Source organism: Lontra canadensis, unplaced genomic scaffold (assembly GCF_010015895.1).
Source record: "Lontra canadensis isolate GAN:19392208 unplaced genomic scaffold, GSC_riverotter_1.0 scaffold100, whole genome shotgun sequence".
NCBI classification, from domain to species: Eukaryota; Metazoa; Chordata; class Mammalia; order Carnivora; family Mustelidae; genus Lontra; species Lontra canadensis.
In genome coordinates, this window is record NW_022631094.1 from 5,047,620 (window position 1) to 5,069,923 (window position 22,304).

Here is a 22,304-nt window from a genome sequence, read left to right on the forward strand (position 1 = left end):
AGATTTTTAAAAGCCAGGTAATGACAGAAAATACTCCTCTCTGGTATACAGACAGAGACGCAGACATGTTGTTTGGGGCACTTCAGCGGACCACACTCTCTCACGCCGAAAGCATGAGAGAGCGGTGCAGCCGTCATGCACTTACTGTTCAAATCTTCTGTTTCGAAGGTCGCCATCATTAATCCTGACAATGCAATCATTCTCATGAAAGAGTTTTTCTTGTTCAGCTTTACCACCTTTCTCCAATCGCTTTACTAACAACCCCAGGGTTCTGGAACATTAAGAATGCAAATCATTACACACGTAGTATTTCCACCATGCACAATGCCCTCCTGTTTTAATGCTGGTATTATATTTACAAAGACTTCCTGATAACAGAGTGCATTAAGTCGTTATTAATACATTTGAAAATCACACCAACACCAAAAGCACAACAGTACAAATGAACTGCAGCAAGGCAGCCCCTCAATAAATGAAAGAAATTGTTTCTGGGGGTCAGGATTCTGTTTCCAAAACAAACCATGTCCTTCTCTCTCTGCTTCGAACTGCTTCGGACAGAGCTCGCCCGACGGTTCAGTGGACATCGCAGTGTGCAGCAGAGCTGAACGTGTGGTTGTGTACAGCTCTGGCAGTTTTCTGTTCTAAGCCAGCTGGGACGCAGCTGCCGGCAACCCCATCTCCCCGTGAAAGCGCAGGTAACCAGGAAAGGTTAATCTCAGCGCACTGTACACAGGCAAAGAAAAATAGCAAAGTTTCCAATCTGGGCATCTGCATGTGATGGTGCCTAATATTCTGAATTTCAAAACTTGTTAGGTTTCCCAAAAGTAAAAAAAAATTGTTGCCATTATTCCCATTTGAAGACAAATAGGAGAAAGCCAGGGACAGGTTCAAATGTCAATGGTTCAAATCCTGTCAATGTGTGCTCCAAATGAAGGTCAAAAGGAAAGCCTCAATGAACTTCTAGAGACCAATAAGGAGAAAAAAGGCAAAAATTATCCACGCACCTGGTCTAGAATACTAAGGTCTTGCCGGAGAGAAAGAAGATTATAGATACCCTGGGACAAGCAGCAAACATTATGGGACCACAGGAATCTTTACCTAGTTCTGGCGCTGTGACTAACTTAATAGCTAACATAAATTCTACATGATGATCCTGTTAATAATTGTTATGAACCTATTTTGGGCCTGTCCAAAGCTTAGATTTTTCTTTCATAATCCTAATATTTAGAGATAACATTCATATAGATACTCAAATTTAGAATCCTGTCAAAATTAAAGTTGAAGATATATCCTATTTAGCCCAGATATGGATATACATCTTCCAACAGAATACACTTTGCCGTGTCCTATATAGGCTTTCCGGTAAAAAAATAAAATAAAATAAAATAAATACCCAAAGAGCTTCCTCTTTTAGATGTTTACAGTAATTGCTATTTGTTCTGGGGTCATTCATCTCACTCCTCTGTAACTGTTACGTATATACACACCTTCTCTCTACTAGTACACTGTAAGCTCCTAGAAGATAGAGAAGATAGGATTCGCCAATGCACACTCAAGCCCATAACTAGTAGCAAGGTGTTGACAGACCAACACTGAGTTACTTTAGCTGAGGCAAACAAATCTCTTGTTTCTAACAAGATTTTGCAAAATAGAATACAGGCAAAAGGAAATTTAGATCCAGATCCTTTTTTTCAGACAGATGTTAATTATACCAAATATATGATTGGACTGAAATAAACGGACTTGAGAGCGAGGGTCCTTTTTCACTTGTTATTCCTGCAAACTTAAATTTGTTTCTTTCATGAAGAGAGTCATTCTTTAACTCCATTTTAATTTTTAGTATTAAGTATAGTACAACACGTTTTACTAAGGTCAAGTCCACCAACTTGCAAAAATAATTAGAGGAGATAATACTTAAATCACCTTTTGAAATGACGCCATTTGAGGATCAATACCTACTAGTGTATAGTGTGTGTGTGTGTGTGTGTGTGTGTGTGTGTGTGTATACACACACACATATATAGTATATAGTATTGTAGAGTCTATACATCTTAGTGACTGGTAAAAAACATTACTACATAGGTGATTTTTGGTTACCCACTACCATGTATTGGAATTAAGCAAACATAAAAATCCTCTCAGCTCAAAGGTAAGAACAAAGTACACTGACACAGCTGCATGAGCAACTTCACACTGTCAGAGTCCTACGTGAAAGAAAGCGATCCCACACAATACACGACCCATAATTAAGTTACTGGTAAAATGCCATCATGCCCACGACCTTCTCCCTACGCGAACCTATTGTGTAAGTGTGTTTCTACGTGTCATGGATTAAGTGTCCCATGAGAGGAATTGAATTATTAAGAAACATCAAGGATTCTGCTGAATGAGAAAAAATAATCTGAGAAGGCAAATTAAATCACAGTTATTGACAGTATGGGAAACAGAAGGCATCCGGCCACTTCACCATCGAAGCAAGAAGTAGAAGGACCACGTTCAAGGAAACGATGGCCCGGCCACCCACAGGCACTCACAGCACAAGCAGACACGTGGTGCCACACCTGTGGCTGAAAGCTACCTCGTCGGACAGAGTGCTGTTTCAGAGCGCACGCCTTCCATGGGCAGCAAAAGCAGGCCTAAGAGTCACTCCAGTTAAGTAGCTAGTTTTAAATTGGTGAAATCATGAGCAGTTTCTCAGTAACATTACAATCTTATCCCTGCAATCTTAAAGTGATGAATAATGATTATGCTTTTATGTATTCTGAAATATTTTATGTATTCTAAAATAGCCCACAGAATACTTTGAGAGAGACATATATATATGTATATATACATACATGCATATAGAGACAGATAAGAGACAGAGACAGACTATGTTTAATGAAAATTACTCACTTAACTAGTACTGAAAATTTGTTTAAATTTACAAATTTACCCCAGATAGATCCTTTCAGTATTTATCACAGTTTAAAATAACACAAACTGAAAATACGTAATTTTAATCTGTAAGTGGCATTTCATATTTTTCAGATGAATAGGTCTATGGATTTATATTCATCCAGGTAACCATTTTTCTTTTATAATCTACCCCCACCCTGGAATCATTCTAGAATAATAATCCAAAGTAAAAAAGCATGGCATGCTTCATTTATTCAATGGCTTGTCTTTCTGAATAAGTCCCTCACATACAGCTTAACTCCTCAGTAGTCCCAATACACAGTGAAAAATGTATGAATCATAAATAAATACACCATCATATTTACATGGAACATAAACAGAAGTTTATTAAATGAGGCTTTTAGAATCCAAAGTTGTTAAAATAGATGCAAAAATCTTGAAGTCCTTTTTCTCAGTGCCAGGGACTAGAGAACTGATTGGGGGGCGGGGGGCGAGGAGGAAGAATTTCACCCTGAGTAACACAGCAAGTGATCAGGAAATCAACGAAACAGAGTGAATTAAGGAGAAGTTAGTAGCCTGCTGATTTCTAAGTACTTGACCACACTATTAGAATCATTCTCTCAAAAAGAATGGATTAATTTAAAAGTAAAGTGGTACAATCTGCAAAATTATCTCATTTGCTTCACTAGGTGAAAGTGATTACAAAAGGAATGGGAATGAACTATCAAAAAAAAACTTCACAAGAAAATTGAACTGATAACATAACAGGGAGACTGAGAATGAAAAGTACCCTCTGACAGGAAATCAACGGTTAGTTATAACACTTTCATCTTCCTAAAACACGTGAGTGCAAGCAGATAGATTTCCATACCTCCCACGTTCAATTTAAAGCCATTGTAAACAGTATAATTAAAAATAAATTTTAGGTATATATTTTGCAAATTCAACCCGCAACTAGTATTTGTTCTGGAATAATTAAGAACTGAATGCCTATGGTGTTGTGGTCCCTAGAAGACTTTATTAAAGACATATTTATTATGTCTTTAACACTTACTAGAGACATAATTGAAAATAATGAAGTCCCAAACATTCTGGCATATCCACGTGTTAGGATAGAGACTAGTTTTTCTTCTAGGCAGTAGGTACCAGAATTCCTTATCAGGGACAATGATTCTCCTAAGAACTAGAAGTCACTTTGCGAAAGCTATGAAGAGGAAGAGGGAAAAGAGGCAGTGGGGTGAGCTCTGTGAGGGGAGCGGTCCAGGAGCAGAACTCCAGGGAATGAGTGGTGCTGATAAATACAGGAGAAACGTGGAGGGTCAGATTTATGAAGGTATGTCTGGAGGGCTGGGGGTATAGAAAAAGAGCCTCCTTCACCTTCTGTGTGAATCTAATGTAAACTTCTCGGCACACGTGATTTTAGAGCACGCAGATTTTTTTTTTCCTGCTACATTGGAAACATCCCCAAGCCTAAGCCATTTCTATTGTCTCCTGTATTTTTTTCAAAATTTTGGGAAAAAATACTACATCCACTATGTACAATTCTCATTTCTGAATAATTTTCTTACAATAAAAATATGCAAACCTACACACATTTCTTTAAACCCTTTCTCGGGGCTTTTGAGTAATGTTTCTCATCAAAAGTGGGGGAGGTGGGGCAAAGAAGAAGAATACAGTCACAGAAAGCAAGCCATTGAAATGCTGCATCTTTGTACATGATTTTGGATGTGTAATTAGAAATTTAACTGCTTAGATTATATTAAGGATTGCACTACTACATTTATACAAGGTTCATTAGCCTAATTATACACTTAATTAAAACAAACTCAGTCATACATGTTAACATTTTCAATTCTAAGTATAAATTACAACCGATGATAAAACTGAAAATAAGTAACAAATGTTTTATTGACATCTAAATTGGCTAAGCAAGTCTGAGCTTTGCTTTGATAATGTAAACTCCCACAACTGCCACCCAGCTGTATGGAAATGATCATAATTCATCTTGATAAAAGCTGACACAGTATAAACACCACCACTGTCATGAAGGCAGAGTAGGAGTGGGAAGGATGGGATCGCGAGAGCAAGACCCTCTCACCTCGCTGAACACTGACAGGGGGCCCACAATTACTACCTACATTTGATCCCTGAGAACCACAGCCGCCATCAGAGCAGACACAGAAGAAAATTCAAAGAAGGTCCAAGTTAAAAAAAAAAAAATCTTGAGTTTTTAAAATCTTTAATAGATAAGATGAAGAAGAACAACAACACAAAAGTAAGTAAAAATAGAGAAATCCTGCAGCTTAGGGCAGAAATGACAAGCACCATACTTCTACATTTAAAGAGGCAAGATTTATCTAAATCTAAATCTAAAAACTACATTTTTCTGTCTAAAGCCTATATATTTATTGTAGTCCATTATTAAAACAAGTCTGCAGCTAAGAATGCACAATTGAAAACTTTGACAAGAGGTTACAGATTCAGCTGATAAAGTTAAATTGTGTTTTCTCAGAAGTAAATTAAAATGGAACAAAGAGCATATTCATTCTTTGAAAAGTGAGAATCAATTTCGAAACTCTACAATGATCTGAAATGAACTAGTTCTATGAAATTCCAACTGGCTATAATTCTTCATTAACACATACATTCAACAGACTAAAGTAGTGTATACAGTTGACCCTTGAACCACACAGAGTTAGGGGTGCTGACCTCAGTGCAGTAAAAAATCTGCATATAACTTTTTGACTTTACAAAAACTTAATTACCTACTGCACCTGATCATGTAAGTCAATTAACACATATTTTGTATATTATGTGCACTGTATACTGTATTCTTTTTTTTTTATTTTATTTATTTATTTGATGTAGACAGAGACAGAAAGCACAAGTAGGAGGGAGTAGGAGAGAGAGAAGCAGACTCCCCAATGAGCAAGGAGGGCCCAATGCGGGGCTCCATCCCAGGGCCTGCGATCATGACCTGAGCTGAAGGCAGATGCTTAACAAACTAGGCCACCCAGGTGCCCCTGTATACTGTATTCTTAAAGTAAGCTGAAGAAAAGAGAATGTTAACAAGATAATCATAAGAAAGACAAAAAAACATTTACAGTACTGTACTAGGAGAAAAATCCATTTACAAGAGGACCCACAAAATTCAAACCCATGTTGTTCGAGGGTCAGCTGTTTTTGTGAATCTTGAATTTATGACAGCCATAAATTCTCATCCTGGATTCAAAACAGAAGAAAAAAAAAACCATCATTTTCCACTATTATGTAGACTCATCAGCACCTACCTAACAACCAGAACAACAAACAACACGGAGGGAATTATAAGGCACGTTACAGGAAGACAAATGACAGAAGATGAAGAAATATCATTTCTTTAAGATTTTATTTATTTATTTGACAGAGATCACAAGTAGGCAGAGAGGCAGGCAGGTGGGGCGGGGGGGGGGGGGGGGTTGAAGCAGGCTCCCTGTTGAGCAGAGAGCCCGATACGGGGCTTGATCCCAGGACCTGGGATCATGACCTGAGCCGAAGGCAGAGGCATATCCCACTGAGCCACACAGGCACCCCTGAAACATCATTCTTATTAGCTGTCACTGCCAAATACTTTGCTAAATGCTGTAATTTATAACCACATATATTTTCCTATTTAAGCCACATGAAGTCATAGGAGTGTCCATCCCTCAGATGGGAAGAATGAGACCAAGTGAAGCTAAGTTGTTCAGGCTACACTTTACCAAAAGACAGAGCTGGGTTCAGTCTCAGGGATCTCTGGTCTTAAAACTTGAACTGCTCTGAACAACACCTCTGCCAAGAACATGAAGATGACATGTGGCCAGTTAATCAATGACTGACAGAAATGTAACACAACATTCCTAACAAGAAGTTCTGGAAAGAAAATGAACTTTTTGTTTTCACTGTTATTATAAAGCAAAAAGTCAAGGGGAAGAAGTCATGAAAAGAAACTTTACTATAGCAATTCAAAGTGTAGTGCTGACTCTTCACTTGATACTCTAAATAGGAAACTGAAGATAAATATCTTCATCTATATAAAGTGAGCTTAGATGGGATTAATAAGGCAGAGCCAGCATGAACCGTTAGCGGAAAGCTAGACACACACACACACCCTCAGACCCTTCCTATCAAACCAAGGGCTGCTTTCCCAATTAAAGACTTAGGATTTTTCCTTAATTCTCATGACTGACAATCAGATAGAGGAAGAAGAGTTCTGTAACTACTTACTACTAATGGGAGGGTGTTGAATGAGTTTGGTTTTTTAATTTGCCTTCTTCTGGGAATTCCTGAGATTTAGGGGGATATGTTGGTGGGAAATAATATACAGTTACAACAGAGAGACTTTTCATCAACCAGTAAGTGACAATGAAACTCTTGACTCATGGCCACCACAGCACCTCCCCCCAACAAATATTATGAATAGTAAACAGAGAAGAAGGGATTTTAGATATGGAAAATACTAGAATAGAAACACCATGATGATGGGTATTTTTATTTGTTTGGTTCTCTAGAGCACGGCTGGCAAATTACAGCCCACGAGCCAAGGTTCAGCCTGCCACCCATTTTGATAAATGCAGCTTTACTGGAACATGGCCACACTCATTTGGTTCTACATTGCTTACGGCTGCCTTCAAGCTACAATGACAGAACGGCATACTTGCAACAGAAACTCTATGTCCCACAAAGCAACAATATGGAATATCTGACCCTGGAAAGGGTGTGGCAAGCCCTGGTATACCCTATGCATAGAAACAAGAGTACTGCCTGGTAGATACAAGATCTTTAAAAAACAAACAAACAAACAAACAAAAAACAAAACAAAAAAAAAACCTTCCTGGAAAAAATAAACACAAGTGTGTAACTACTATTCGCATAAGAAAAAGTACTGTGAAAGAAGAGTTCAAAGGTCACACATCTAAGAATAAAGAGGAATGTATATGTAAATGGGAAATGTCCATTACAGAAAAGACCCAGAGAAACAGACTGCACTTTGTTAAGAGTAATATGCTTCGGGGCGCCTGGGTGGCTCAGTGGGTTAAGCATCTGCCTTTAGCTCAGGTCATGATCTCAGGGTCCTCGGATCGAGCCCTGCATCACAATCCCTGCTCAGCTGGGAGCCTGCTTTTCCCTCTGGCACCCCACGCCTGCTCTCTATCACTCTCTCTCTCTTCAATAAATAAAATTTAAAAAAAAAAATCTGCTTTAGCCATATTCCCTGTGTTTTCCACAGGGAAAAGGATATATAATATCCACCGTAAGTTATACTGTGGAATCCGGGTAAAAGAATAACTATTATTTTAAAAAATAGTCATATTTCTTGAAAACCTTTAACAATTTCTCCGTTATTTACTGAATGGAGTCTCATCGGTCACTCACAAAGAGCTTTGTAACAATCTCTCCAGCGCTATCTCATAATAAATTCTGTCTCAAGTCCCTGAGCCGTTATTTCTTACCAAATCATGCACACGTGGATGCAGCATCTTCCTTTCATACATTCTCCCCCTGGGAAAGAATATCGTTCCAGAACGTCATGAGCATGACTCCCACATTTCCTTCAAAGAACAGACCAAGCTCCACGGCTCTGCTGAGGGTACACCACGGCACGTGATACCCATCCTTCTGCTAATCCCAAAGGCACTTGTGTATGCGGTTCTTCTGACACATCGCATGGATTTTTTTTTCTATACCTATTTTTCCATTGGACTTTTAAGTCCCTTAAAACCCAATTTAAATCTTGTAATTTCATAAACCCAATGTCTGCAGTATACATTTTTCTCTTGCTTTTTAAATACCTAAGATTACATTACGTTATTAGAAACCTCAGAAAAACTCATTAACAACTATCAAACCAGGATATGTCTTTATTTATCTATATCTAACACAGCAATGCCATAGCTAATACAGATGGTCATAGGTTCATTCACACTTTTACTTTGTTTTTGTTGTTTTTGTTTTTAAAAGATTTTATTTACTTATTTGACAGAGAGAGACTCACTGAGAGAGGGAACACAAGCAGGGGGAGTGGGAGAGGGAGAAGCAGGCTTCCCGCTGAGCAGGGAGCCCCATGCAGAGGCTCGATCCCAGGAACTTGGGATCATGACCCAAGCCAAACGCAGACGCTTAACAACGGAGCCACCCAGGTGCCCACACACTTTTTTTTTTTTTTTAAGATTTTTTATTTATTTATCTGACAGATCACAAGAAGGCAGAGAGGCAGGCAGAGAGAGAGGGAAAAGCAATGTTCCCACTGAGCAGGGAGCCCAATGCGGGCTCAATCCCAGGACCCCAGGATCACAACCTGAGCCAAAGGCAGAGGCTTTAACCCACTGAGCCACCCAGGCACCCCAACTTTGTAAGTTTTACTGAGCAATACCTATGGGTTAAGTCCTAGGAATATAAAAAATAAAACATAGTTTCTCTACCAAAGGAAATGACAATTATTTGGCATAACCTCCCCGTAGCATTTGTGATGTAAATAAGAAGGGTATGTTTGACATTTACATTAGGAGGAAATCAAATTATATGTATGAAGTGAAAATTTCAAGGTAATGAAACTGTGAATAAAGACTTCTGGATGGGAATCAGGTAACTTTATTTTTGAAATACAAGATGTGTCTGTTCATGTCTTCTGCCCATTTTTTAATGTGATTATCTGTTTTTTGTGTGTTGAGTTTGAGGGGTTCTTTATAGACCTTGGATATCAGCCCTTTGTCTGTAGTGTCATTTGCGAATATCTTCTCCCATTCCGTGGGTTGCCTCTTTGTTTTGTTGACTGTTTCCTTTGCTGTGCAGAAGCTTTTGACCTTGATGAAGTCCCAAAAGTTCATTTTCGCAGGGAGATTTAAATCAAAACCACATTGAGATACCACCTTATGCCAGTTAGAATGGCTAAAATTAACAAAACAGTAAACAGTGTTGGAGAGGATGTGGAGAAAGGGGAACCCTATTACACTGTTGGTGGGAATGCAAGTGGTGCAACCACTTTGGAAAACAGTGTGGAGTTTCCTTAAGAAATTAAAAATAGAGCTTCCCTATGACCCTGCTATTGCACTACTGGGTATTTACCCCAAAGGTATAGATGTAGTGAAAAGAAGGGCCATCTGTACCTCAATGTTCACAGCGGCAATGGCCCCAGTCGCCAAACTGTGGAAAGAACCAAGATGCCCTTCAACGGACGAATGGATAAGGAAGATGTGGTCCATATATACTATGGAGTATTATGCCTCCATCAGAAACGATGAATATCCAACTTTTGTATCAACATGGACGGGACTGGAGGAGATTATGTTGAGTGAAATAAGTCAAGCAGAGAGAGTCAATTATCATATTGTTTCACTTACTTGTGGAGCATAAGGAATAACATGGAAGACACTGGGAGCTGGACATAAGAAGCGAGTTGGGGGAAATCAGAGGGGAAGATGAACCATGAGAGACTGTGGACTCTGAGCAACAAACTGAGGGTTTTGGAAGGGAGGGGGGTGGGGGGATGAGCCTGGTGGTGGGCATTAAGGAGGGCATGTATTGCATGGAGCACTGGGTGTGATGCATAAACAATGAATTTTGGAACACTGAAAAAAAATAAAATAAAAAAAAAAGAAATACAAGATGATGACTAGAGTAAAACAGCATCACAGCAAAGGAAATAATCAATAAAACTACACGGCAACCTATGGAATAGGAGAAGATATTTGCAAATGACATATATGATAAAGGGTTAGGTTCCAAAATATATAAAGAAATTATAAAATTCAACACCCCAAAAAATAATAATCCAATTAAAAATGGGCAGAAGATATGAACAGACATTTTTCCAAAGAATACATCCAGATTGCCAACAGAAACATGAAAAGATGTTCAACACCACTTATCAGGGAAAATCTATTCAAAACTATAATGAGATATCACCTCACACCTGTCAGAATGACTAAAATCAACAACCCAAGAAACAACAGGTACCATCAAAGTGGTGGAGAAGGGGAACTTTCCCGCATTCATTGGTGGGACTGCAAACTGGTGCATTCTACTCTGGAAAACAGTTTGAAGGTTCCTCAGAAGGTTAAAACCAGAACTATCTTATGATCCAACAATTACACTAGTAGGTATTTACCCAAGGAATACAAAAATACTAATTAAAAGGGATTTATGCATCTCAATATTTGTAGCAGCATTATCTACAATAGCCGAATTGTGGAAGTGTCCATCAATTGATGAATGGATAAAGAAAATGTGATATAGATATATCTATCGATATAGGTATATCGATAGATATAGATATAGATATATCTATCACATTTATATATATATAAACACACATACATATGTATATATATACATACATACATGTATACAAACACAATGGAATATTACTCAGACATAAAAAAAAGAATGAGATCTTGCCATTTGCAATGACATGGATGGAACTAGAGAGTATAATGCTAAGCAAAGTAAGTCAGTCAGAGAAAGACAAATAAATGCCATATGATTTCACTTATATGTGGAATTTAAGAGAGAAAACAAATGTGCAAAGAGAAAAGAAAAAACACAGCAGAAGAGGAGAGGCAAACAAGGAAACAGACTCTAACTACAGGGAACAAACTGATGGTTCCCAGAAAGCAGATGGGTTGGGAATGGGGTTAACAGCTGATGGGAATGAAGGACCCACTTGCTGTGATGAGCCCCAAGGTGATGTATGGAAGTGATCAATCACTATGTTATACATTTAAAACTAATATTACACTGTATGTTAACTGGAATTAAAAACAAAAAAACAAAAAACAAACAAACAAAAACAACTTAGGGGCACCTGGGTGGCTCAGTTGGTTAAGTGACTGCCTTCAGCTCAGGTCATGATCCCAGAATCCTGGCATCGAGCCCCGCATCAGGCTCCTTGCTCCTTGGGGAGCCTGCTTCTCCCTCTCCCTCTGCCTACCACTCCTCCTGCTTGTGCTCTTTCTCTCTGTGTCAAATAAATAAATAAATAAAATCTTAAAAAAAAAATTTTTAAAAAGAAACCGCAACAAGGGGAAGATAACACTGTCTTTTCCAGGTGTCTGCTGTCTCTGTGTCTAGGTAGTGAGGCAGTGGTTGGGGAATGAGCTGCCATATGTCAGCTGTCGCTGATGCCTCCAATCAAAAAAGACCATCCGACTTTCCTCCACAAAATAGTCTTTTTAAGTAGGCTCAGCAAGATTCTTATTCAAAAAATTTCATTATCCCTCAGGCCATAATAATACTTAAGTGGCTTTAAGAATTTCTCTAACACTGACTTCACATTTCTGCCTATTTTTCTGAATTATATTTGTATTCGAGATGTCCTGCATTGTGTGTCTTCTCTTTATGATATATAATTCACATCCCACATTGTTCCTTAGACTTTTTGACTTTGAAATCCAAATCAAAAAGCAATCCTGACATATATGGGTCACTTTTACAAAAATAAGTATTCAGTGAGTGTTATTCAATTAGTCATATCTCCAAAATTGAGAAAGCCCAAGTATGATTGGAATTTTGTACAAGAGAAGTTATTCTTGGAAATTTCAACTTACATCCCATGAATATGTATTCTTTTATTCCCACTAGATATATATGCAATTTCTTCACGAGTTCCACTTAATTTCTTCCTTTCTGCTATACTCCATTGCTTAATTTGCCCTTGCAGCCACCACGGAGCTGATGCAGCTCCCTTTATAAGCTGTCATCACATTTAAAATCATCTTCGGCAACAGGCCAGCTTCAGTTACATAATTTAGACAATTCATCTTCTATCAACTCACAGAGTACCTATTATCCATCAACATTTATCACATAATTATAATTGTGTGATTTCTTGGCCATCACTGCATCTTGACTGCAGATCTCTAGAGAAAGACTATGTCCTGTTCATCTTTGTTTCCTAGCACCTAACACGGGAATCGTCACACGGTAAATACTTGGGAAGGTTTCTGTTTGAATGAGAAGAATCTGCCTATAAGCATTTCTGAGAACAAGGACCATGAGCGTGTCTGACTCCACAAGATTGACGTCTGTGATTCTGAGCAGCCTGCCTATTTTTTTCTCTCCCAATGACAACCTAACTCTGAAGAACCATGACTCTTGAATCCATGCGGAAGCTTAAAAATGCAATACAAATATTGAGAAAAAAAAAAATTTCTGTTGTTTCCCAATATGAAAACTGGAAATGCCTAAAAAGATTTTATAAAGAATCTGATTTTCTTAATCACCTTGTCGCTTATATAAGAAAGCTACACAAGATTTTCTTCTTTAAATGCCAAATCAACAGGGATTAAAAATGACTCAGTTATAAAACAACTTGTAGTTCTGCAAAGGGATACTTGCCTACTTGAATGTGTTCTGTATCTCTAAACACCATGGTAACCAGTGTCTGATGGATTCTGTGAAATTGCTTCCACTGAATTAATCTATACTGCATTTACTTTTCTATCTTATTCTCCTTTTGCTCTAGGCTTTTCATCTATTTATTTTATCCTAATATCCTTTCACATTGAGGGAGGAAATGTGTAATAAATGACAGAAAATGACATGCTTGTAATTGAAATACCGGTTAAGTCTCATTTAAGTGGGAGGGCAGAAAGTGGATCAAGAGGGCAGTGTCCTGAACTTATGTCCCCCTACAGATACAACACACATACAGCTGCATATGGAACTGTCCCACCGGAAAAGAACTTGAGAACCAGCTGAACAGCTACTCCATAAGAAAGGATGAAAAGACCACAAAGACATGAGCTCTTGCCAAGATCCCCCAACACAGTGACCCACAATTGGGAAAAACTTGAAACATTAACACAAATATAAATAGATATATGCATATATAAATCAATACATACACACAGCTTCTTCCTGAGGAGCAAGGGGTTTGTACTCCACATTAGATAACGCACAACTCTCTGGGCCTGAACCAGAGGGAGGAGCCCCCAAAATGTCTGGCTTTGAAAGCCAACGGGAATTACATTAAGGAGAACCACAGGGCTATCAAGAATAAAGATTTCCCTCTTAGGGAGCTCACACATTGGACCCAGCTCAAAAAACAGCAGTATGAAAAAAGTCTAGACCACAAATGAAGGAATTTCACTTGCTAAACTTAAAGGATCTACCGGAGGGGTAGAAGTCTCTTGGTATTCTCTCCAGGGACAGAATGCTGGCAGGTGCCATTTTTACAGGTTACTTCTACATTGCTAGTGATAGTGTTGTGGGTGCCATTTTTTGTTCCTCACTCTAGCTAGCTAACAGCTATGGGAAAGCAACCCCTTCTCCCCACTGCCAGCACCTCCAGGTGCAGCAGGTGAGTAGAACCATGCCTTCTGCCCTTAGCTGCTCATGCAACCCTGCCTTAGTTGGACAGCCATGTGTAGTGCACACAGGGCATAACCTGTGAGTGCCAGGCACCGGTAGGGGTGGGGAGGATTGGGTTTTTTGACGCCACAGAACTGATACAACTGGGCAAGAGAAAACCAAGAAAAAGGGTAAGGTTAAATGTTAAGGTTCATCTCCTAAACAGAACCACTCCTCGAGACAGGGAGATATAGCTGCTGCAAAATACACAAAAATAGAGAGTCGAGTAAAATGAGGAAACAGAGGAACATGTATGTTCCAAATGAAGTAACTAAATAAAATCCCAGAAAAAAGCCTTAATGAAACAGAAGTAATTTATCCAAGAAAAATGTCAAAGTAATGGTCATAAAGATGCTAACGAAAGTCAGAAAAAAATGGATGAACATACCAAGAACTTCAACAAGGAGACAGAAAAATATAAGAAAGTACCGGGCGCCTGGCTGGCTCAGTGGGTTAAGCCTCTGCCTTCGGCTCAGGTCATGATCTCAGGGTCCTAGAATCGAGTACCGCATCGGGCTTTCTGCTCAGCAGGGAGCCTGCTTCCCTCTCTCTCTCTGCCTGCCTCTCTGTCTACTTGTGATCTTTCTCTGTCAAATAAATAAATAAAATCTTTAAAAATATATATATATAAGAAAGTACCAACCGCAAGTCACAAACCAAAAGAATAGAGTAACTGCTGTGAAAAATACACTAGATGGAATCAAAAGGAGGCTAGATGACACAGAAAAATGAATCAGTGACCTGAAAGTCAGGGAAGGGGAAATCACCCAAACAGAACAGAAAAAGATAAACAAATTATTTCAATGGGGGTAGATTTAAGGATCTGTGGGAAAATATCAAACATATTCCATTCACATTATACAAGTCCCAGAAGGAGAAGAGAGAAAGAAGGGGGTGGAAAACCTATTTGAAGAATTAATGGCTGAAAATTTCCCTAACCTGGAGAAGGAAAAAGATATCCAGATCCAAGAAGCACAGAAAGTCCCAAATGAGATGATCCAGAAAGATCAACACCAAGACATGTTGTAAATAAATATCAAAAGTTAAAGATAGGGGTGCCTGGGTGGCACAGTCAGTTAAGGGGCAAAGACAGTCTCATCAACAAATGGTGTTGGGAAACCTGGACAGCTACATGCAAAAGAATGAAAAGAATGAAACCAGACCACTGTCTTAAAGTATATGCAAAATTTAACTAAAAGTGGATTAAAGATTTGAATGTAAGACCTGAAGCCATAAAAATCCAAGAAGAAAACACAGGTGATTAAGTTCCTTGATACCGGTCTTGGTGAGATAACTTTTTCTGGATCTGACTTTACAGGCAAGAAGATAAAAGCAAAAATAAATAAATGGGTGGGGTGCCTGGGTGACACAGTGAGCTGAGCATCTGACTCTTAATTTCAGCTCAGGTCATGATCTCAGGGTCCTGCGATGGAGCCCTGCATTGAGCTCCTGTCTCAGCAGGGAGTCTGCTTGAGGATTTTCTCTCTCTTTCTCTCTAAAATAAGTACATCTTTTAAAAACAAAACAAACAAACAACAACAACAACAAAAAAAAACAAATGGGAGTATATCCAATGAACACATTTTTTGTAAGTGAAGGAAACTATCAACAAAATGAAAAGACAATGTACTAAATAGGAGATAATATTTGAGATTCATACATTATAAAAGCAGCTAGTAATATCACACTACCCAAAAGCAAAAAAATAAATAAATAATAGAAAATAAAAATGGACAGAAGAGGGGCGCCTGGGTGGCTGAATTGTTAAGCATCTGCCTTTGACTAAGGTCATGATCCTGGGGTCCTGGGATCAAGCGCCACATCTGGCTCTCTGCTTCTGCGGGAAGCCTAGTTCTCCCTCTCCCACTCCCCCTGCTTGTGTTCCCTCTCTCACTGTCTCTCTCTCTCTCTGTCAAATAAAAAATAAAATAAAATCTAAAAAAAAAAAAAAAGAAAGAAAGAAAGAAAAAATGAGCAGAAGATCTGAGTAGACCTCTTTTCCAAAGAAGACATACAGATAGGCCAACAGGCATATGAAAAGATGCTTGACATCACTAATCATCAGGGAAATGGGAATCAAGACCACAGCAAGATCCCCTTAGCCTTGTCAGAATTACTATTATCAATTTCCCCCTCACACACATACACATACACACTAAAATAACAAGTATTCTTGAGGACGTGGAGAAAAGGAAACCTTCATTCACTGTTGGCAGGAATGATTAGTGCCACCACTATGGAAAACAGTGCAGAGGTTTCTCAAGAAATTACAAATAGAACTATCAGACAATCCAGCAAATCCACTTCTGGGTATTTAACCAAAGAAAACAAAACACTAACTGGAAAAGATACAGACACCCCATGTTCATTACAGCATTGTTTACAATAGCCAAGACATGGAAGTTACTTAAGCGTCCATCCCTAGATGACTGGATAAATATGCGGTATATCTACAACAGAATACCACTCAGCCATAAAAAAGGATGAAATCTCGCCATCTGTGATAGCATGGATAGACCCTGAAGCTATTAAGCTAAGTGAAATGAGTCAAACAAGGAAAGACAAATGGCACATGATTTCACTTTTATGTGGAATCTCAAACACAAAACAGATGAGCAAACAAAACAAAGCAAAACCAGACTCATAGAAAACAGACTGGTGGCTGCCACAGGAGAGGGAGTTTGGCGGGGTGGGTAAACTGGGTGAAGGGGATCAAGAGAAGCAAACTTCCAGTTACAAAGTAAATAATTCATGGGGATATAATGTGCAGCACGGGGAATACAAATAATAATATTATTAACTTTGTATGGTGACAGATGGTAACTAGACCTACTACAGTGATCATTTCATAATATATACAAATGTCAAATCACTATGTTGAACATCTGAAACTAATATAATATTGTACATCAATTATACTTCAATAATAACAAAAAAACGAAACACTGGTTCAGAGCCGGTGTATACACAATTAAATCTCATTTGTGAAAAGTTATATCCCACAGGGAGATAAATGTACACTAATATTTGGAAGCTATAATCCATGCGCTTTACCATATCATTTTTTTCTACTCATGAAATAAAATGAAAAAAGACTTAACTTTTGAGATCATTTAAAATTGTATCCTTTAAAGGAAATAAAGGCAAAGGCCATTTTTGAAAAAGAACTAAGCATGTTTACATGAAAGCACCTTGAAGAAATTTCAATGCTTCTCCGGAGTTTAAAAATAAACAAAGAAGAGAAGAAGGAAAAAAGGGAAAGCAGTCACAGCCCTGTGAATACAACGCCACCTCAAAATTCAAGGTGAATTTCACAGCTTGTTATAGGACACTAACTGTCAAGTCTCGTACTTCAGCAGAGTTCTAGGTAAATCAAAGTTTCAGCTTCCAGCCATCTCATAAAGTAGGTGCTTCGCCAAAGAGGTGAAACCTAGAGTCATCACCATTATAAGTGTTTACCAGGAAGTAGTACAATTGATCAAATACTCAATTTAAAAAATTAAATAATTTAATTACACACTAATCACTGACAGCCCACCTGACAACATACTAGACACTTATAATTCACTGGCAATTGTGTAAACTGTGTTTCACATCCTCAGTCCCTGGTCTAAGGCCACTTTCCAGCTTTCCTCTTCCTTCTCCCAGTGTAAAGGAAGTTTAAAAAAATTGTAATAATGGCAACAATAGAAGAAAGAAGGTCGAAATAAGAAGCCAAATAGTTCGTAAGTATATTTCACTGGGTAACTATTGGATGGGGTTTTAAGAGAGGATACAAGTAAACCTCAGCCCCTGAACAGCTCATTTCTCCAGGGCAAGGATGTGAACACTTCACGGGTTGTTGACAGATGCCCGTCAACCATGAGTCACAAAATCAATTCACAGTATTTAAAGATATTAAAACAAAAATTTTTAATAAATCCGATAATACTTTTTTCACAGAACGCAGCACCAGAGTAAAAGTAATTCATACGACATTTGAAGTTTTTAAAGATATGCATTCTAAAAAGTAATGAAGTAATTAATGATACAAAACTCTGACATTTGAGTGTGCAGAGGTTGAAGAGAAGGAGCCACAGACCACATGATAGGAAATAAATCAATAGCTTATTTAGGTTTTAAAACTTTCACACATAATCATAAAAATCTTAACAAAAATTTAAGAACTAATTAAACCTAAAAATGAATTTTAAATGCATCATTACCTAAGTTACTCAGATCATTTTTATTGGATAAGTTTTTCCAGAAAACTGCTTTAAGCTCTCCCTTAATTTTGCAAATTCAGCTGGAGTTGTGACTCTAAAGTGATTCATCAATACACAGCGAAGTGAAATGTTTGCAGGGATGTGTGATGACCAATAACATTATTAGAATAATTTAAATGCTTGATTTCTTCATCAGCGTAAGTGCTTTCTGTGATTATGATGTATACATCTGAATGAAGGAGCAGTTGGCCCCAAATGAAAATGTTCCTATTAAGCATAGGCTAAATCAACACCACTCTGTAGATGGGCATAAATGAAGATAAAACACTCAACATTAGGATTCAATTAAAAACCTCCAGGATACGTTACCTGCCGCCTCGAGCACTGAAAGGCACTACATGGATTCCCAGAGGCCCTCCATCGTTGGGGACTCGTACGAGCTTTACCATATCACTGTGAGACAATGATGAATGAGGGAGCATGAACATGTACTGTAAACAAACCAAAACCGAAAACAAAACAAAACAACCTGCTACAACAGACACACAATAAACAACAGAAGAGAACACAACGAAAATCTCACCAAGCGCACACGCATACACATACACATTCTGGAACATAAGCGTGAGGATGAGAGCGACAGTAAACAGTACATACCTGCACACTAGTCTGACGGCATGGAGAGAGAGCAAGCAGCAGAAACAATGACATTAAAATGACACAGAACCCTTTCTCTCAGACCACACTCTTGTATGTGTAATACAAGTACACATTTTGTGAGTCAGAGCTCTAGACTTCCACTGAAAATGTTCCGTCCCGGTATTTATTTCAAGGACAAGGAAGAGTAAATGAATAAAAGGGCTTTTGGCTGCACAGCACTTTAAAATTTACAAAGTGCTCCTGCCTAGGTCACATTATCAATCCTTCCAATAATCCAGTGTGTTTTGCCTCCACTGGGGACAGGCCAGATGTGATCCAGCGATCCTTCCTGCCCACATTATTCCACAATAGTGCCAAGTCCTAAGCTTCCGGAAGTGTCCCACAATGCCGGGAATGAAACTCATTCCTCAAAGCCAGTAGATACCTGCTAAAATCAAATAATTTCTCTAAGTGTTTGTAACCAAACTTTAAAGTCATGAAGAGAGATATAAGTAACATGAAGTTACTTCCATTACATAATGAAAGCACTTTACTATTAAGCCTGAGTTTAATGAAAACTGGTATAATTTGGAGAATGTAAATTTTCTAAACCTTTTCAATGAGATTTCATTTTCTTCATAGGTTTCTCTGTGTGTGTGTGTGTGTGTGTGTGTGTGTGTGTGTGTGTGTAGTGCACAGAAATCTAAGCAGGTCTTATCTGACAATCAATGTTTAAAAATAGTATTTCAATTAAATATCTAGTAGAAGCAACCTGGACAACTATGATTACCAATGGATTTGACAAAGATCTCAGTTTAGTTCTTATATAATGGAAATGCCAGTCCTTCAATTGTATTTCTTAAATAAAAACCTAAAGTTATCCTAGATACTATTAATTGTCCTCGTTATCGAATACAAAGACTAAAAGAAAAATAAAGACAGTGATATCAAACAAATCAAAACAGAATTAAGAATATGTGCATAGATGTAATCACATATGTTAACTAGGAAAAAATTAAAATTCTGCCAAACTGCCAAAATATTTACAGAAGTAATACTATTTAAACGAATTAATTTTTGTATTTTCATAGAATTTCACAACTTCTTATTTTAGATACTGTTACATAACATTTGAACATCTATTCAAGGATTAGTTTGTCAACTGAAAATAGTAATGGTAACTTTAATAAATTTATTTTATTCCACATTCTTTCTGAAAAGAACTAGGACATGGCAAGTACTTCTTAACTCTAATAGAGATTACTGGTTGCTGTCTATCTAAACATCCCCTGATTCTAGACCTTGTTTAATCTCACTGAGAAAGTTCCCTTGGAAGACCAAGGAAAGGCAGAATTAAGAGCTGAAATGCCGATTATCTAGGTTCCTTCAACTTTACCCAAAGTCAAACAGAACTTCAGAATGATTGCCCTCCCCGGTCTAACCTACCAAGGGAAGAAGTCCTGAGAACACTTTCCACTTAAACATGTCAATACATAAGATAATTGTAAAGTTGTGATAATAATAATGTTTTCCTTGTCCTTTTATACCTGAAGTCACATTTAAAGCCCTAACCTATGACTCTTATTCTTCAAAAGAGATCTTGAGAAATTCCATTTCCTCAAATCGAAAGAATATATACTACAATGACTAATGCTTACATGCTCCAACTGGTTTTTCAAGAAAGTATATCTAAACTTTTTTTTTTAACTTAGCAAGCTAAAGAACAAACAAATGACCAAAACACGGACATAAAAAGCAATTTGAAAACAGTTACAATGCTGTTAACATGACAAACATTTTCAATCAAATACTATTTCGTATTATCATTTAATAGTATTTGCCAAGGCATGAAACCAGGACAGGTCCATGGGAATTTCCATGCTATACTTCTTACATTACATACTTAATGCAATAGATGAAAGATGCTCTTTGGAAAACAAACCAATGCAAGGCATGTTTTTAACTAATCACAAACATTCCGCAAGCTATATGCTTTTTGGAATACTTGTTGCTATTAGTGATGCTACACGTATATTACAAAATTAGTTAAAACCATCCGTAACTTACTCCAGAGAAAAGCTGGGTATGTTCTCCAAACCAGTGTCAGCATGTCCAACGGGTTCAACGCGACTGTGATCTTCTTCTGTCCCATCCTCATCCTAGAGACACACAGCACAAAGAAGAGAAGTATACTCCGTGTTAGCTTTACTTCCATCATGTGAAAGGAAACTGGATAAAACTGGAGTTTGGTAGGCATTCTGATCGTGTTAACTAGGTCCTTCCTCTAGGGAATATCAGTGTTAATGATAAGATAGGTATGTGTATATGCCAAGCTGTATTTTAGAGCCACAGTTCCCTGAGTTAGTATATCCAGGAGGTAGACAAGACACCACTGCAATAAGGAAAGAACTTCTACTTATGGGAACTTTATCATTTTTATTTCACTTTTCAGTGTATGTTTTCAGGAATAATTATACATTACTACGATGTTATGTTAATAAATAAATGTACAGGGCACAGGCAATACATGTTTAAAATTTTTACTAACCCCAACAGTTGAGACCATTAAAAACCTTAATAACTATCAAAATCTTCAATGTTCTTCCTAAATCAATGCTCCCTCTAAATCAGCTCGTCAAAATGAGTGTGCAGGAAGTACCACCCTAGACTCAAATCCTTCATCCCCTGAAATTTCACATAAAGACACCCTAAGCCAGTTGACTGGTTATTCAGAAGTATCTCTGAAGGCATTAAGATCTTAGCCATAAAGAACCACTTGTTTACTTCTATTATGAAGCTTGAAGCATAGGGACGGGCACAAAGAACAAAATAATCGACCCCCACTTTTGTATCTTTAACGAAGGTAGAATTTTGTAAAACATTATGTTCCAACATGTTGTAGAAACCGGGTAAGTATGCTGGTCCTGCAAAAGGTGTGTGTGGAATAAATGAGACGGCGCCTAAAAAGAAATGAAATGGCCACTCAACAATATCCCTCATTTTATAACCTTGGTCACTGTCTTTTCATTAAGGAGTTCACAGTTAGGTTGGCCTTTCAGGATAATTTGAATAATGATAAACATGAATGACTGATATCAAAGGCCTTTTTAACCAAATTAGAATATTTAGAAAAGACTTGAAATCTCTAATCATAGTTGCTCAGTGTCTTCATCTTGGATCCTTTAGTGCCTGGTA

The 22,304-nt window shown here is 37.9% G+C and overlaps 1 protein-coding gene across 16 annotated transcripts in view; it reads right to left on the minus strand.

Moving 5' to 3' along the window:
- PARD3 (par-3 family cell polarity regulator) overlaps window positions 1–22,304 on the minus strand; it is a 649,759-nt gene that overhangs the window by 264,645 nt on the left and 362,810 nt on the right. For 15 of the 16 annotated variants that reach the window (XM_032837827.1, XM_032837840.1, XM_032837831.1 and 12 more), the window contains exons 6-8: window positions 21,177–21,268; window positions 18,840–18,923; window positions 146–271 (exon numbers count right to left, since the gene is read on the minus strand). In XM_032837827.1, the coding sequence (XP_032693718.1) occupies window positions 146–271; window positions 18,840–18,923; window positions 21,177–21,268 (302 nt within the window). The remainder of the gene's footprint in view (window positions 1–145; window positions 272–18,839; window positions 18,924–21,176; window positions 21,269–22,304) is intronic. The other variant, XM_032837836.1, reaches the window with a different exon arrangement.